The following is an 18,400-nucleotide window of genomic DNA, read 5'->3' as shown; positions in this document are numbered from 1 at the left end:
GAATGGCAGCAGGACGTAAGCCGTCTGACTTGTGTATTTGAGAATTTGGTAATGTATGAAAATCATTCTCCAGTTGAAGTCAATGATTGTTTAGTTGATAGAAGTGCACTGTAATATTATATAAAAAAAAAAAAATGGGATCAAAAGTATTAGGTTGGGGCTGATTTATTGGACCCAAAGGCGAACTGGGTCTGTAAATTAAAATTTTTTTGGCTTTTGAGGTCGAAACACTCAAAGATCATGAAATTTTAGTTTGAATTTGGATAAGTGCTTAAATGTAGTCTTTCTTTTCGGGTGTCTTAATATTCAGAATTCGCATTGGGTTTTCAGAAGAAAACATTTAAACAAAACTGAAGTCGATTTAATCTCAAATGAATATTTTTAATTTATTTAGAGGAAATTATCCCCACAGAGGGGGAAAACCCCCTCAGTTGGCAGATTCCTCTGGCTCTTGAGCAAACACAGATGGTGTGTGACACCGTCCTGTCGACGTATTCCACTCGATCATGGGGATATTTTCACCCTCCAGAAATGGAGCCGATTTGTTTCGGTGTTCTCACAGTGAGTTTGACGGGATTAGTTGTGCATCTTATCTAGTTTGTCAGATGTCAATCGTGAGGAATCCTACAAGTGGACATGAACATGAAACTCGCAAACAGTTTGTCACTCCAAACAGACCAGACTTAATATAAGTGATCTGCTCACAATGCTTCAAATACACTTCTGGATAATGAAATGAGGTAAATCAACAGATTTCAACTCTCAACCTGTTGGTGAAACACGGCAGGAATGTCATCCTGCTCGGATTAATTTTGGATCTGGATGTTTGAAACCTGCCATATACGTAACATTCCCCAAAACGGATCCCAAGCGGGATAAATTGAAGGACATGTTCGTTCCCGGGCGGTGAAAAGCTGGACAGATGGTTTGTCAAAGGCGAGCGAGTTTGTTGAGGAGCCAAGTATGTGAGAGGTCTGGGTGCGGTGGGAAGTGAGACGTTAACCTCTCCTTGACCCCATAAGAAGAGGATTTGGACTTTGGGTGAGGAATTTATGTGAAAGGTGAGATAAATGTCTCTTTTTTCTTTTTCTCTCTCTGAATATGTAATGGGCCGCTTTCAGACCTGAACTGTGTGTGTGTGTGTGTGTATATGTATGTAGCCATGGAGACATTATGGGATGAAAGAGGTGTGGATAACACACTGTTTTCATCTTTTCTCTTTGAAATCCCTTGTTTTCATATAGTTTAAAACATAAAGCCGTGTAAAGTCCCCACAGGTCACATTGTGAGCTATTTGAATTGTAGTTTTTTAAAATATTAGTATATTGACCAAACTACTTTTTAAAATGCACAATACTACTTTATTGATAAAGGGATTATATGAAAGTGATAAAATCACACAGGCACATTGTGAATGAGAATATTGACTTAAAGCCTATTTCCCAGTTTTCAAAGCAATTTGATTATTTTTATACTCACTAAAGATTATGGTGGCTTTGTTTCCTCCAAAGACAAAAAGACACAGAAGTTCATTAACACTGTAGATTTAGTTTTTTTTTCTGCTAAAGATTTCTTTAGTGATGACTTACTATTCTTTTTATACGTCCTTTATTGTCTTCATTGCACCAAAATCCTCCTTCACACGAAGCCACGTTCAAATCTTCCTGCACTTTATAGACACCAGTTTAGCTCAGATCCATGTTTTTGGACTGTAGGAGGAAACCTGGAGAACCTAGAGAACCACACACGCACAGGGAGAACATGCAGACTCTGCACAGGAGGCCGGACTTGAACCGGAGATTGTCTCGCTGTGAGACAACATTACTAATTGATTTTTTTAGTATATTTTCTGAATAAAATAGCAGTTTTATAATCAAAAATATTTTGAAAACAACTGCATAGTCGTTTAATACAGTTTGTATTATGGATATTAGCAGTTTATTGACTTTTTTTGCTTGAAACACATTTAACTTTTAAGCTCCCCGCAAAGATGTGGGATGAAGAAAGCCTCATAAATGTGGTCGGTTCATGAAAAAATGTCATTTTGTTCCTATTACATATCTTCGCTTGAGCAAGAATAACTTGTCTCCGTCAGAGTTTATCCAGATTTCTTCCATTTGCCGCTTTCACCCTTTAAAATTTTTAATTGTTTTTAATGAAAAAGTATGAAACGAGGAGAAATGGTTTGACAGTCCATGCATGCATCAAGCAGTTCAAAACGTTTTTTCTGTAGTCGAGTCATTCGCGCTGCAACTCACCCAGTTCACCAGTTAAAATGTTCACTGTGTTCTTTCTGTCGCATGAACTTTTAGTCTTAGATTAACTTTGATTTTGCTCACATCGACTTTATCAGTGAAAACGCAGTGAAAGAGAATTGAATTGAAAAGGGAAAGTATAAAAATGTACTTCTATTTAATATTGACAAAACACATCTATCACAAGTATGAAAGATCCGAGCAACAGATCAGTTCAAAACGTGTTTTTTACTATCTTCACGCACATTTTCAACTTGTACAGAACAACCGCATCATCTTCTTCATGGTGCGACGGCCACAGTTCATCAGTCAGTGTCCACTCCGGTGAACCTTCTCTCTTTGCTCCTGCATCTCTCTCTTCAGTGTTAATGTGCTTTAAGTGGCCAATTATTCCGTCTGTGTGTGTACATCTCCAGTGCATCTCCCAACAAACGGGGGGAGGAATGGGGGGGGTTACACAAGTACACAGTGGGGATGAGAGGAGGGGCACCTCAGACCAGAGTGTATATGAGACCCTCATAACCAGGGTGAGTTGCCCTCGCCTGGAAATCTGCCTCGTCTTTCTTACTCTCTGGCTGGCTCCAAAAATATATTAATTTACCCATCTTAGGTCCATGATGATGGGGCAGCTTCTCCTTCAGGGTGCAGTGGTACTTTGGGTGGTGCAGACGGCACAAACGGGGGGTGAGTATCCTCAGAGAAATCCGACATCATCATATCTGTCATTGGACTTGTATTTAATGTTTAACATTCAATATACATGCTTTTATAAAAGATATGTGGTCTGAATAAAGGGTGCTGTGTTATGATGGACAGTGCAAAAAGAATGGGAAAGGTTGGCCTGATAATTGATTAATAATGTTTGGAAAACAGAGAAACAGGTTCAGTGGCGTCAGTCTGTGGTCGACTGAAGAGAAAATCTCAAAATGAATCCATGAGGCCAAAATATTAGAGTAGAGATAATGTGGCCGGTGATAAAATCTACAGTCTCACAGTCAAAACAGTGGCTTGACTTCACTCTTGTGTAAATGTTATCAACCAAATAATAATCTAAATAGTCATCCCATATGTCGCTTTTAATATTATTAAATATATTAATTCTTCTTGAGTGTCCTGTTAAAAGTAATGTCATGACCACATCTGTACCCGAACATCAGTAATTCACCACTAAAGCTTTTCAATCACTTGTGAAAACAATAAGATCTTCATCCTGAATATGTCCTCGCTGATCCCGAGTGAACTTCGACTCTTAAGAGTCGTTAAAATCTCCTCCTTTAAACTGTTTGATTTCAGGGAAAGCAGGTTGTAGCTGAAAGCTTTTTGCCGTTAGAAGTTTTCTTTGCTGAGCAGCCAGAGTTGCTCAGTCGAACCATCGATCGCGACCCGACGACACGAAGGAGAGATGAGACTTGTCCTCCGGGCGCTCGGGTTTGCCTGCCAAATTTCAGACAATCGTGTTAAACTGAGACGTCGAGCTGCGAAGCTCTGACGTGCGGCCGGCAGTCCACCAAGTATTCCTGTGACGATGCGAGGCGGCCATATATTCTGTTTTCTCTTTTTTTCTTCGGCCTCGGCGAGCAGAAATCAAAGGCAGCTTGACTTCAGTGGCAGCCGCTGTCTGAATTTAACATCCCCCTGTGAGAAGCCCAGAGAATGGTTTTACTGCATTTACACAGTCGCTCCTTTGACTCCGGTGGAGTCCTTGCTAAATGTGGAGAACTTTAATAAAAGCTAGAATTTAAAGATCTGGACCATTATTTGAGATTTGATATGCAATTTTGATCACCTCTATTGTTTCTGTATAGTAACTTACAAACTTCCAGGTTTCTGATCGTACATGAAATACACACATAAACCTTGTAGTTATTGTTGTTTAAGTAAGTAATTTGGTGTGTGTCTGAACTTTCTTCCGACATTAATAACCAAAAAAGACGTGCAGTTTTCGTTCTTAAACAGAGCAGGTACCAAAACTCTAATGAAAAGCTGAGCATGAAAGCAAAACCATCTGCAAAGTTAATAATAGATTTTATTGTTCAGTACGTTGTTTTTAACTGGGAATGAATAGACAAGAATACGATGTTATGTCTTGGAATAACGATGCCTAGAAATAAACAGACAAATGAAGATTTTAAGCATGTGGACTTAATCTGTGAAGTTTAATTTTTTCTTTTAAGCTGCAAGCAGTTCATTATTAAATGTGTTGTTTTTAAGGATACGGTGTCCCATACGGAGCAAACAATGGACAGATGCCCCAAAGGCCCCAGCACAACGGTGCAAACATTTTCCATCACTCGTCATCACATCATTTGTCTGCCACAGATTTTGTTGTTAACGCCGATGACAATTTATTTCTAGGAAGGAAACCTGTGAATGGTGGAGGGATAGGGTCAATGCTGACGCCATCAAAAGGTTAAACCATAATTTCAGCTTTGATATTGTTTTGATTTTTGGATTTACTTTCTGGTGTTTGTCGGGCGTATTTCAAATGGTTTGTATTTGTTTTGCAAGGTGTTGGTCAGTCAATGGGACCACAGAATGGTTATGCAGGCTATCCAACAAAAGGACGAGGTGAGAGATTGCACCACGTGCAATGTAAATATGTAAATGTGGCTGATTTCAGAATGTAATTGTGTTCGTGTCGCACTCAGGTTATCAGCCGGCTGGTGGAGGGAATATGAACGGTAAAACGTGCTGCACATCACCAGTGTGTCAATTCGCTGCTTCAAAAACCTTTTGTCTTTTCTGCATATTCTCTGTGTTTAAGGTTATGGCCCCGCTGCCGGTGTGAACAAAGGAGTAGGGACAAAGGGTAAAGTCATCAGTGGGTGTAAAAAAATCAGTTTATGAGTCGTATGAAGATGCTGGCTGAGCACACACTCCACACAGTCTCTCATTCTTTCATTGTCTTGGACTTTAAGGCTATGGAGCAGCAGCTGGTCCCACTAATGGAGCGGGTGGAACTCCACAAGGTGACTTTTCTATTCTCAAATTATTGTGATTTCTAAGTTTCCGCTGTTGCTCCAAAAATATTTAGATTTTTCTCACTGGGATCAGTCTTCAAAAGATATTACAAACATGACAACAGACTAGTGGACAACCATCCTCGTCTTAGGAACATTTACAAAGAGTGCAGACATTTTTAATTGAGCCTAAATATAGAAGAAAATTAGGGTTTTGCTGAATTTTTGGACTCTGCAAATTTCCATGAACTGAAACGGTAAAAACAACACAGTATCTTCACAAGGTGGAGCTTCAGGAGAATGTCAGACATCTAAACAGCTTAAAATGTATTTATTCAATGTATTAGTTTTTGTTGGAATACAAATGAACATTTTCTGTTCTGCATTTCACTGCGAATATGTTTGATTTCTATCTGCTGTCCACTAACCTTTGACCTCTGGCTTGTTTCTTATCGAGGAGGAAACCCAGCCATTTTACCCAACGGGAATGGAGGAAAATCCAACGGTAGGAAGAGTTGCTTGAATCCGTCTTTTCTTCTCACATCAGCAGCACATAAGATTTTAACTGGTTTTACTGGGCGATGTCGGATGATAGTGAAAGTTTATGTTGTAGGATATGGTGTGAAAGCCGGCCCAGCCAATGGACAACAAGTGAAAGGTGGGATGATGCATGTTTGATTTATAGAAAATAAACCAAAATGAATGAAATCACTCCAATATTGTTGCTGTTGCAGGTTACGGAGCTCAGAATGGCGGATATGGCGGACAGGGAACGAAAGGCAATGGTATTTTTCAGTGAACTTATTTGATGAAAACGTTCAGCGTTTTAGTAACATCGTTGTGATGTTAAATCAGGTTTATTGCCTATCAAGCTTGGAGTTCAGTTTTTTTATTGATACTGCCAGAAAGGTCTGAAATAGATGTATATTTTTGTAGATTTGCATTTTATAGATAAGGATTTCTAAAAATATGGCGACGGATCCATTAGTTTGCATTGTGATGCCAATCTTGCTCAGATGAAGTGCATTGGGTGTGTTTGTGTTCATTAAAAAAAAAATAGGTTAATGATGCAATTCTTGCTTTTAATCTTGGAAATTGTTTCTTAATATGGAATGATTACATTCAGGAAATTACTATTTGCAGGTTATGGGGCTGCGGCACAGAAGGGAATTGGAACAAAAGGCAACGGTGAGTTTCCAAATATTTCTCTATAAATCAATGCTAGTAAGATGTGGTTGAATATAACATAACCAGAATTTTAAAGAGAAAATTAATCCGGGTAGTAATTTAGAGGAATTCTTATATAGGCTTTTACTTTATGTTTATTATCTTAAATCATTTCTCTTATTCACAGGTTATGGATTCGGAGCAGGTTCACCAAATGGAAATGGGGCTAAAACCAATGGTGAGATTTGCAAAGAATAAAATAAAAACCCCACAGTAAAAAAATATAAATGAAAAGCTATTGTCATATGTAATAACCACTGTTCAGGTGGAGGAGCTGCAGCTGGTCCAGCCGGTGGAAACGGGGCGAAGCCAAATGGTAAGACACATGAGAAAGAGGCACTTGAGTGTCATTGACACATGAATTTCTTGCGTATTCTGAATTTCAAGCATTATTTATTTCCCCCAGGCCACGGCGGAGCTGGAACTAAACCCAATAAGGGATATGGTCAGTCTCCCTTTGGGGCAGGTAATTTATTTATCTTCTGTTGCCGTCCGCAGGAGGTTTAAACTCTCACAATGAAAATCACTTTGAATCCATTTTGGCTGTGAGACATGCTGAGATTTTTGTCACATTTTTAACAGGGCAGGGTGGAGCAGCAAGTAAACCCATGAAGGAATACGGGCAGCCACTTAACGGGGCAGGTAACTAATTCATTTGGCATCCTAATGGCTGCCATTTACAAACAATAAAATATCTTGAATTATAAGGACACATGTTTCGAACGCTTGTTTTTATTCTAAACATTTTCTTGAGTTGTTCTGAACGTGAACACGCCTTGGTCATAATTTCAGGTCTTTTCTGAAGACTTTTTTTGTTTTTTTAAACTCTGCAGTTGAAGCTTATGTCTATTTTGAACAGGTCAGGGTGGAGCTGGAGGTAAACCCATGAAGGCATACGGGCAGCCACCTTTTGGAGCAGGTAACTAAGTCTTTTTTTTGCCTTCTTCAATTGTCCCAAACTCCCAATCTGACGCAACCTCGGTGTCGTCTAGGCCCCGGTATGGGAGTGGGACCCTCCAGAGGTAATGGTGGACCTCAGCTCGCAAAGAACCAGGGGATGGGTGAGTGAAATCAGTGATGTTGCCATGAGGTCTTCATCTAAAGCTTCAAGTAAGAACGTCTCTGTCTGTTCTAGGATATGGTGGTAATGGTTATGGAGCTCGGCCCATGGGAGGTCAGTAAAAGAACAATTATCCTTAAATAGTATAAAATACAGCGTGTTTACAGTGGTGAACTATTACAGGATACAATGGAGGCTATGGCAGTGCTGGGTTGGGTCTGGGATCGCGCTATGGGAATGGGGGCATGAAGGGACCAATGCAAGGTGAGGAAACCTTTACGGCAGACTAAAGTTATTTTACGCCGTTTATGTTTGGACGAAATGTTTCTATGACTTTCATGTTTTAGGTTATGGTGCTGCAGGTGGTGCGCAAAACGGACAAGGTGCCAAACCCAACGGTAGATGTCACATGTCACAAGGAATAGTTCAGTCGAAAAAAACAAAATAGGGTAACATGATCTGAAGTCCTTGTTTTCTAACATGTAAAGGTTATGCTGGAGCCAGAGCACCTAATGGGAATGGAGCCAAGCCGAACGGTACGTTGACACGCTCGTATTTTTATTTGTTTGTTCATTAATTTTTGTTAACATGTTTCTTCATGTCAAGGTTACGGATACCCGAGTGCCGGAGCTTACAAGCCGGCCAAACCAGGTAGCGATGACAGGAACTTACTGTGTTAGAAATATTGCTTTCCAGCCCGACATTGATTATTGTGGCGTGATGATGAAGCCCATAAATAAAGGTGTTCAATGAGAATAATTGTAATGTGTTTTTTAGGCTATGGCAATGGATACGGTGCCAAACCAAACGGTGAGTATTAAAATTCTGTGACTTTATGAACGAAAATAATTAAATTAATCGAAATGTGCTTTTATGAATGTTTTGCAGGATATGGAGGCTCCAGAGGAGGTGCAGGGACACCCCAGCTAGGTGAGAACATTTTACTAAATGTACTACATTCAGTTAGAGTTGTTTTTGTTTTGTTTTTTTATAATAATGAAATTGACTTCAAGGTTATGGAAACGGAGCTGTCCCCAATGGATATGGAAACAAACCCGCTGGTAACTGCTCTGATTTTATAGTCTGGCAATATGTATGCTATTATTTTGGAGGGATGGAATTTTATTTTTGTTGTGTTTGACTTCAGGTTATGGAGCTGTGAACGGAGCAGGAGCGGGTGTTACGAAAGGTTATGGAGCCAAACCAAACGGTGATGTCCTGTTTAGATCCTCTGATTATAGATCGTTACACAGAGTTTCAAAAGAAGTTCTGTTTTTAAATTGGACAGAGTGCAAACACAACTATGTTTAATGTTTATGCGTTGTTTGACTTCAGGTTATGGAAATGCAAACGGAGCAGGAGCAGGTGTTCCCAACGGCTATGGAGCCAAACCTAATGGTCGGGTGCTATTGAACTATATGAACTTACAGATAGAGAAACACAGTTTTTAATTCAACATGAAAGATTTTATATATCTGCATTTAAACCGATGGAAAAATAATAAAAAAGTATCATGTATTTTGCTTTTAAGTTTAAAAACAACATCTTGCCCTGAGTGGATCTTTTTGCTTTTATTATGTAGAAAAGACAAAATAAAAAGTCATATTCATTACATAAGAAAATCTTTGTTGCCCTCTGCTGGAAATTTATCTTAATTTTCTCACTTTTCTTTGTCACCACTTTAGTGTATGTATTAAGTAATTGATTGTTAAAAGCCAAATTCAAACATACACTTAAATTCGATTAATACAGGTGATATATATACATTTGAAAAGAACACATTTATCAGTGCACACTGTGTTTTTCATGCATGTTCTTTCTTATAGTTGGAGAGATAGAACATCAGCTCTAATCACTTATTGCTCCTCTTCTCCCCTCAGGCCCAGCAGTAGCAAACGGTTATGGAGGTAAACCAAATGGTGAGTCCTGGTCATAAATCTCTCCAGAATTATTGCCAGTGTAATTGTTTACTGTGTGACCCAAAGTATTTGAAACATGATGTGCAGGTTATGGAGGACCGAGCAGCGGCGCCAAAGCAGCCACTAAAGGAGCTGGAGGACGGTCACCCACTGAAAGTGTGTACAAGAAAACTATTTCATTATCAAATGCACTGTGTAGAATATTTATGCGATTCTCAGATGGATTCATTTGTACTTTGCAGACTATGGCGGTCCCGCTGGTGTACCCAATGGACCGCTGCCTAATAATGGTAAATCCCCCATGTGTTCGGTGTTATAGCGTTGACGTTAGTTGTTAGTGGTTTTTCCTCCTATTTTAATTTATGCTGCTGTAATTTTACACCAAAGTTCAGTTCTGCCTTCACACACTGCGTGGTTCTCAGGCTATGGGGGGAAGCCGAATGGAAAAGGTCAGACTACAAAAGGTGCAGGCGATCTGAACGGAAAGGGTCTTAAAGGTGGCGTTGTCGCCCCGGAGCAGCCGACTGCAGCGCAGCCGGAGGAGCCGGCGACGACTGCTGCCGCAGTGCCCGTTGCCCCTCAGCCCACCGGCGGTATCGTTGTCATGGTGACGCAGGAGAAACACCCAAAGTTCCCCTCACCTGCGCCACACGGAAAAAACTACAAGCAGAAACCCGTCATCCCTCAGGCCACACCAGCACCGACACTTCCTGAGGTCACCAACTCCAATCCTGCTCCTGAAGCCACACCTGAATCAGAACCTGAACCTGAACCTGAACCAGAACCAGAACCTGCACCGGTCAGCCCGAAGGACAAGAGTCTGAAACCCGCCAAATCTGGACCTCCTCCAGTTGTTCCCCAGGCGAACCCACTTCCAGAGCCTAAAGGCAAGTACCCTCAACGTGTCCTTTAAATGTGTTTATACTTTCATCGTTGATGCATAACGGGCTCGTCAGGAAAGGTCAGATAATCCTCACGATTGGCGTTGGAATGTATGGCCTCTAGGTTATGTGACCACCGCAGAGGCAAACACTGATTTTGGGGTAGACCTCATCGGTGAGGGGGAAACTACCCCAGAAAGCACCCAGGCTACTCCTGAAACGGTGGCAGCTGAAAGTAACACCAAGGCCACCCCCGGAGCGACGGCGTGGGCGACTGCGGGTGAGCCTGAGGTTGAACCAGAGGAAGAAAACATCAGGACTTTACCTGAGGCAAAACCCGACAGGCTCACAGGCACAGGCCTCCCCACAGGGCAAACCGGGGCCGATGGTAAAAACGAAACTTGATTTGGGTTTGCTTTGGTCTTGGTTTGTTCACTTGCACTGGACTGCATGTTGACCGATGGACGTTAACAGGTTCCCGTGTGTCCTAACAAAAAGTCTTTTGCAGAAACGGTTGCATCTTGATTTATTATTCTAATATTGGAATAGGATTTATTCTGATCTGCCTAACGTTTGTTGTCGTTGTGGTTTAATTAAACATACATAGAAAGTACTGTTGCATGTTCCTGTTGGTCTTTGCTTGTGCCTGCATTGGTTTACCTTCTTTTTTTTATTTTTTTTATTGTTGAAGTCCTCATTCTACATTGCCTCGACAGTTTTCATATTTATTTTAAGAAATGTATCATCATAAAAGAAGCATTTTGAGAAATGACTTTCTTCCTGGCAGAATTAAGTGTGGATGCAGTGATCAAACCTGCCTAAAAGTAGAAAAGAAAAAAGTTTTTTTTTAACGCACAGCTTCTATATTTATGGGGTTTTACACGACAAACAATAGAGAATTAATATATTTATGTATTACGTTCCTGTTGCCTTTCTTCAACTGCTTCTCTAAACATTCAGCCATGGGAGGAGATAAAAAATTCTCCCAAAATGTCAAAATGTTGCTCCAGCAAAAGAGGTAATAATTAGTTTTATGCCACTGGACTGAAAGTGTGTGACTTCACTGTGATCAGCCTCATCTTTCCATGGATTTGGTGCATGAGTTGAATTGAATGTTTCATTTGATGACGAAAGACGATGCTGCACGAGTTAAAACTAATGTATGATTCACCAGGAAGCCCTGACTTTCAATTTTCTGCATTTCAGATAAAGTTTCTAAGGGACAGGGTGTCAAAAATGGTAAATATTTCTCCCTTTTTCTCTCAAGAAATAATTATAACTTGAAGTCTTGCTATTATTATTATTATTATTTTCATTATTAAGAGTCAAATGCTGCCAGTTCTGGGGCTAAAACTCAAATCTATATGGTTTCTTGTGCATTTTCTTTCATAACATTTTTCCAAAATTCTGCTTGTAATTCATTGTGTTTTAGGCTGTGGACCATCAGGAGTACCAAATGGACAATGGGTGAAAATACCACGACCTGGTAAACGGAGTTTTGGCTCTTTTTTTTTTTTTACAGTTCTACTAACTGTTTTTACCATATTGTAGATTCTGTTAATTCATTGACTTTGCATGATGAATTATATCTTTGCTGGATGTGGTTTCCAAAGGAAATTGGACCTATAATACAAACTAAAAATAATTTATTCAAAGACAAATGTTAACATTAACATTGTCCGTCGTCGTTATTTCAGGTTATAATGGAGGAGCTGGATCATCTGCTGGCACAAATACTAAAGGTGCTTTTTTGAGAATTTTAATGAGGATCAGGTGAAACAGCAACAACCCCAGCAACAACCTTACATTGTCTGATTCTAAAAGGTGTCATAAACAACCAAGGCTGTCAATAGTTTGCATGTATTTATTCTGTATTTCAAACAGAATTAACTGACACACTAAACTTTTTTTTTTTGTCACCGATTCCTTCCTGTGGGCAAAGATTCTGAATTTAAACACTGACACTTCAGCGATGCACTTAGAAAAAATGTTTAATGTAACGACAATGACAAAGAATAGTTCATGGAGTTCTTAGAGTGACGAAGAATCAGTCTTATTGAAGACAACGGTTGATGTTATATTGTGTTGCTTGTGTTTTCCAGGTTATAATGGAGGCGCTGCAGCGTCGGCTGGCACAAACACAAAGGGTACATGTTGTTTCTGGTGTTTCTCCAAAAGACAGTCAGACGCTTTTTGGTTATTTATTGTGAAATGTGAAATCTCTAAATTAACTTCACATATTAAAAAAGTCAACTTGATATTGTCCTTTGTTGTTTTCGTTTCAGGCTATATTGGAGGCGCCGGAGCGTCGGCTGGCACAAACACAAAAGGTACATTTAGATTAATACTGCACTTAAATAGACAAGCGTTAATGTATATTAAAGGATAATATTGTTTGTGGGGTTTGTGCAAAGTTACTGAGATTGTGGCTCCAGTTTTCACGCAGACTATTCAGCTTTAAGAGAGAAAAACTGGACCTTGTAATGACATTGAATACATTATTTGGTTGTGGTGTAAAAGCAGACTTAAATGTTATTACAGACAAATTTGAATCTAATGTTGTTATTATTTCAGGTTACAATGGAGGCACTGGAGCATCTGCTGGCACTAATACAAAAGGTTCCATTGCAAAATCCCTTATTTTGAATATTAAGATTGCATTATATAGCGAATGACTGGAAAATCACAGATTGCTGACTTCTGCTTCTGTACATAAAAAAAACCTTTGTACAGCTGCTTATCTGATTCTTTGTTGGTGTTTCCTTCTGGAATAGAATAGTGTTTATGCTAATTTTCTATTAACATAATTTTAAAGAATTATTATTGTAACACTGTCTTTAATTTATTTATTTATTTTTTCATGTCAGGTTTTAATGGAGGCGCTGAAGCATCTGCAGGCACAAATACAAAAGGTACCTTTTGAAAATAAGATTCAAGGATTAATGCTGCTTTCAACTAATTTTCTCAGTGAAATGAATAATAACAGATAAGTTGGAGACATTTAAAGGTGCTGATATGGGGCTGTTTATCTCTCTTTTTTTTTTTTTTTAATATTTCAGGTTATAATGGAGGTGCTGGAGCTTCCGCTGGCACAAACACAAAAGGTACCTCAACACTATGACTCTGGTTTTACGCCTACATATTAATATTGATCATCTATGTGATACCCTGATTTCATTTCAGGCTATGAAGGTGGAGCTGGTGCTCAAAACGGACATGGTGCTAAACCCAATGGTGAATTTTCTTTACCCGTGTTAATAAAGAACCGAGATCAGACTCATTTCTTGATGACTAATATAAAAAAAAAACCTGCTGCCAGCTCAATGTTTAATGCAGGATTATTATTTATTGCACTGTGATACTGACGAAGCTCTCCTACTGTTTAGGAAACGGTGCCAACGCTGGAGGATATCCAAACGGAGGAGGTGTTAAAGCACATAAACCTGGTATGAAGCCGATAAGTACATCGTTTCCATGTCTTCTTCTAAGAAGGTGTTGTTATTGGTTGTTTCACCCATGAAATAATTAATATCGCACTGATTTGTTTGTCCAAAGTCTTTCGACCGGGAGGCTACGGTTTCCCTGGACTCGGCAATGGATATGGAGCAGGTGATATTTATGTTTGGAGTAATATTACAGCGATGCTGCAGTATTTTGCTGCTGTTTTTCACTCTCGAGGACATTTAAAAGTGATTTTCATCATGTTTTTCTATATGCAGGCCTCGGGTATCCTTACGCAGGACAGCAACCTGGTAAGAAAGTATTTTAAACCGAAGCAAAGATCTATTTGTAAGAAGCGTTTTTATAATATCTCTATGTTGCACCCAGGTTACGGACAGGGGGCCTACCTTGGAGCTGGATATGGGAATTCATACGGAGGTGAAACGAAACACTGAATCTAGAGCAGCTCCTCATAGACCTGTGCTTAAGACTTCACTAAAATTACATTTTTGTTTCGGGAAATGCAGGCCTGAGTGAAGCAAGTCAATCCAAACCAGGTAGGATCCGTGTTTCGTGAACCTGTGAGATATGAGTGCATGACTCAGTGGCTCCTGTCAGCTCGAAACACCATGAGATTCAATGTTTTGCAGGGTATGGAAATGGATACGGTGGTGGAGTACAACCAGACTATGCAAGTAAGGGTATACAATTAAATTTAGAGCATAAACATCTGTTTCATTTTGGGTTAAACCAAGACATTTATTTATTTATTTATTTTCCAGGTCTTGGCCAGGGCATTCCAACAGCTGATGGTAAATCAGGTAAACACAAAAGTGACACACTAAAAAACCTGGAAATATAATAGGAAATGTTAGTTTATTTTATATTAACAGACATATCACCGCTTGCTGCTGAGAAGCTTTAACCAGCCCATTTTCTTTTGTGATCTTTTGCAATTTTTGAGAAACAACTTGTCGAATCGTTAACAAGTCATAGGACACGAGTCCCAAACCGTATGCACGTTTTGATATGCATTTTGTGTACGTGTCCAGCAATTTTTTGGGTTATGCAAATTTTGAACACCACAGAAAACACAATCAGACATAGAAAAGATCAGATCAAGGAGACATGAGTGCTAAAAAACTCAGTAATAGTCTACCAATGCTGTTTTTGCAGGAGCAGCTCCTTACAACGGGGCCCCGCTTGTCCCTGCTGGACTCGATGGTGAGACTCCAAACATGCGCGAACTGGATAATGTACACAAGGATTTACTTGGTTTGACACTTTACACCCGTAGGTACAGGTTTGTTCGATTACTTAACTCAACACGGACTGATCCTCCAGAACAATTTGGTTTTTCTCGCTCACATTCAAGTGAGGCCTTATTTCTCGGGGCGTGTCGCCTGTGCAGGGAGTTCACCGACTCAAGTTTGCGTCTAGTCGCCCAATCAGTCCGACTGCAGCAGGAAAGTGAAGAGATAAAAACAAACGCATCTTTTTCTTGCTCTCTTGCAGGAGTGAGTCAGTTTGAGCCTCAACCGGTTGGCTTGAATCTAATGGGCCCCATGTATGGTGGTATGTTTATCCTTCATTTTAAATCTGAAGTGAAGTGGCTTTTTGCTTTGACGAAAAGTATTATAAAAGAAAAAGAAATATGTCTGAGTTTGACATTAGTTGTTTTTTTTAAATTGTTCCAGGAATGGGTGGCTTACCTTTTGGTGGAATGAGTCCAGAGAAGCCGAACGCCAAGTATGGTGAGTCACGAGTCTCATTACGCCTCCATGCTCTTTACTGTCAGACTTAAATGTTCAATATTTATGTTTGTTCTTGCCTTTTGCTTCGTTTCCTCTCATTCAGGCATTGGTGGTCTGCAGTTTGGGGGACAGCCTCTCAATACAGGAATGAATGGTGCAGGGAAATTCGGTATGCCTGTTAGTGTTTTATTTTTATCAAAAAAGAAAAATGTGTGCATTGGCACATTGTGCATCAGTGAAGTTGAATATTTTCTACCTAATTCATGACTTTGCTCCAGGATACGGAGGCAGCCCCTATGGGCCTGCAGGTGATGGTCAATCTGGAAAATATGGTAAAAACAAATCTGTCTGTGTGTGTTGAACCTGAAAATGAAGAGTAACAGTCGCATTCATATACAGATTCAATTCAATACACTTACAGGTGGATTGGGCGCTGGTATGGGAGGAGATCCTGCACCAGGAAAACACGGTCAGTCCTGGAATTCCCTTCACAACGTACCGGAGCATCTTCTTGTTTCATTCTTTAAATATAATAGTTTTATCAGTCAAATCAAAGCGTGTTTGAACAGCGGTCATGAGGATCATATTTAAAAAGTAGCGTGCAAAGAGCTGATGAAACAATTGACCTTTCACTGATGTTTCAATCTCTCAGGATACGGTGGATTCCCTAACGGCGGGCAGCTTCTCGGAAATACAGCCGGCAAATATGGTGAGAAGTCAGTTCAATTGTTTCCCGTCGTGATTTCCTCGCTACACACTCAGAAATCTCGCTCACTGTCCTGTTGGCAGCGGCCCTTTCATTATGTGTGTCGCCATTTTTAGGCTACGGGAGACTTCCCTTTGAAGCACAGCCCGCTGCATTGAGCCCTGAAGTGAAGTCAACAGGACAGTATGGGGGTAAGAACCTTTTTTTTTTTTCTTTTTAGAGAAACGTTTGACTTTTTGAAGAAATAGGCCGATTGATCTTGATCTAGAATGTATTTCTTAAAAGAGAATGTATATTAGAATATGTGAAAATGTCTGGAGTTAAGCTTAAATAAACATCCTGTGTTCATTTTTTTTTATAATTTTCTATTTGTGCTTGCAGGTCTAACGGGGTCACCTTATCAGCCGGAGCATCTCGGACTGGGACAGAATGGACAGTTTGCAGGAAAATATGGTGGGATAAATAAATCAGATTTAAAAAAATTTTTTTAACTAGAATTGATTGATTGATTTGATTTGACTTGTCATATCTTTGCTAAGGTGGAGCTGAAGGTCCATATGCACCACAGACTCTTGGCCTTGGCGGTCAAGCAAAATCTTCAGGGGGATATGGTACAGGATATTTTTTTTTTATATTTGCATTTGTTGTTTGTTTTTACATGTTTACGTAATGGATTTCTGCCATTATCTCAACAGGTAACCAGGGACCTTATGAGCCGCAACCTCCTGAATCTGCACCTGAAGGTATTTTAAAACGTCCTCTCTTGTTATTGCTATTTGTGTTTGCAATAATACTGATAATAAACTGTACCTGTATCTCTTTTCTTGGCTTCAACAGACCCGGCTGGACAGCCGTATGAACCTCTGCCTGTGCAGACAGATTCAGCAGGAACATCCTACGGTGTGTCATTGGAAGACGCCTCCGTCTGAGAGGTTTTTAGGATTAAAAGATACCCCGAACCCTCTTTCTGATTCAACCTGTATTTCTTCTGACAGTGAAAGGAGAGGTGCCGACCCCAGCTCATACCGCTGGAGGCGAGCAAGTGCCTGCTGATAGATATGGTGAGTCTAAATCTACACGATCATCCGCTGTGGCTCAGCTGCTTTCAAGGAAATGTTCAACTGTTTCCGTCACTTTCAGAAAATGTGGGATACATAAATGGACGCGTGCAGCCAGAAGGTGATTCAACCATATAAACTTAATATGAAAGTGACCTATAGAATTAAGAAAACCATAAGATCCATCATTGTTCTGCTTAGTGATGGTTCCTGCCTCCTCCATAGTTGCGTCGTTCCCAGCAGCCCCCACCCCCGGCCCCACCCTGCCCTACCCCTCCGCCCATGTGGAGTCGTCGTTCACGCCCGATCTGCTGCCAGAAGCTGATGTGCAGGACCTGCCGGACCCGGCGGGCACAGCCGGCCTCGTCCTGGACTCTGCACCGGCCACAGAGACGCAGGGCGTCGCCGAGGAGCCCGAGCAGCCCGACGACCTGATCCAGCAGCAGATGCCCCGTCAGCTCCACATCCAGCAGCACCTCAAACTGCATTTTCACCCACAGGGTGAGTCCCAGGGGGATTTAAAGGGGCACTGATCCAAATCTGAGTCACGCCACCGGTGTACCCCAGGTGGCAGTGTTGAGTCACTTCAGCTGATTATTAGTTTAGCTCATATTGGTTCAAAATTAACCTAAAATTTAATTTGCACGTTGTTGCCGTGGGTTTGTCATAAATTCACTCATGATATCGTGTGGTGGAAATGGTCTCTCTGACTCCAGAATCATATTTTTTATTGTCTTTAAATACATGCCATTTGCGTCATGTATAAAATACTATTTGCATGCACTACAAATTATGCAAATTATTTAATCCCGTACTACCTTTAGTCCTGAACATCATTCAATCGAAAACATTTAAAATATTTTGTATGTTTCTTTTCTTTTAAGGAGCCAAAAATAACAAATATGATCTGAATGGCTTTTTTGGGAATAGTGGCTATCAGGGTAAGAACTGACTCTTTTTTATTTATTTTTAATATACTGTGGTTTTCCTCAACCATCCTGCTCATTTTTATATATTTCTATTTCCTTCACAGGTTAAATCAGCCGATGACAACATATATCCTCCCTTATGTTTGATAGTGTCCTGATTGTTTGTGATTTTGATCCTCCGGTGTCTGTCAAATAGTATTGTAGCCATAT

The 18,400-nt window shown here is 40.2% G+C and overlaps 1 protein-coding gene across 1 annotated transcript; it reads left to right on the top strand.

Annotated features, from left to right (window-relative positions):
* Nucleotides 1-4,777: 4,777 nt before the first annotated feature.
* On the top strand, nt 4,778-18,393 carry cmn (calymmin; the record flags this gene model as incomplete). Its single annotated transcript, XM_080479458.1, has 40 exons — nt 4,778-4,823; nt 4,904-4,936; nt 5,020-5,076; nt 5,950-6,000; nt 6,570-6,620; nt 6,849-6,908; nt 7,025-7,084; nt 7,302-7,361; nt 7,435-7,503; nt 7,578-7,616; nt 7,686-7,766; nt 7,850-7,900; nt 7,991-8,038; nt 8,109-8,153; nt 8,280-8,312; nt 8,838-8,900; nt 9,383-9,409; nt 9,844-10,308; nt 10,427-10,582; nt 11,735-11,788; nt 12,588-12,632; nt 13,858-13,911; nt 14,131-14,181; nt 14,394-14,438; nt 14,526-14,564; nt 15,259-15,318; nt 15,441-15,497; nt 15,601-15,666; nt 15,776-15,829; nt 16,150-16,206; nt 16,320-16,394; nt 16,585-16,656; nt 16,743-16,814; nt 16,899-16,946; nt 17,041-17,103; nt 17,199-17,264; nt 17,344-17,382; nt 17,487-17,762; nt 18,146-18,202; nt 18,295-18,393. 40 exons carry the CDS (start codon nt 4,778-4,780, stop codon nt 18,297-18,299), a joined length of 2,850 nt encoding a protein of 949 aa, XP_080335584.1. The 3' UTR covers nt 18,300-18,393.
* Nucleotides 18,394-18,400: the final 7 nt, after the last annotated feature.

This window comes from Lipophrys pholis, assembly GCF_963383615.2.
Source record: "Lipophrys pholis genome assembly, chromosome: 1".
Taxonomy (NCBI): domain Eukaryota; kingdom Metazoa; phylum Chordata; class Actinopteri; order Blenniiformes; family Blenniidae; genus Lipophrys; species Lipophrys pholis.
This window is presented reverse-complemented; position numbering and strand designations above follow the sequence as displayed.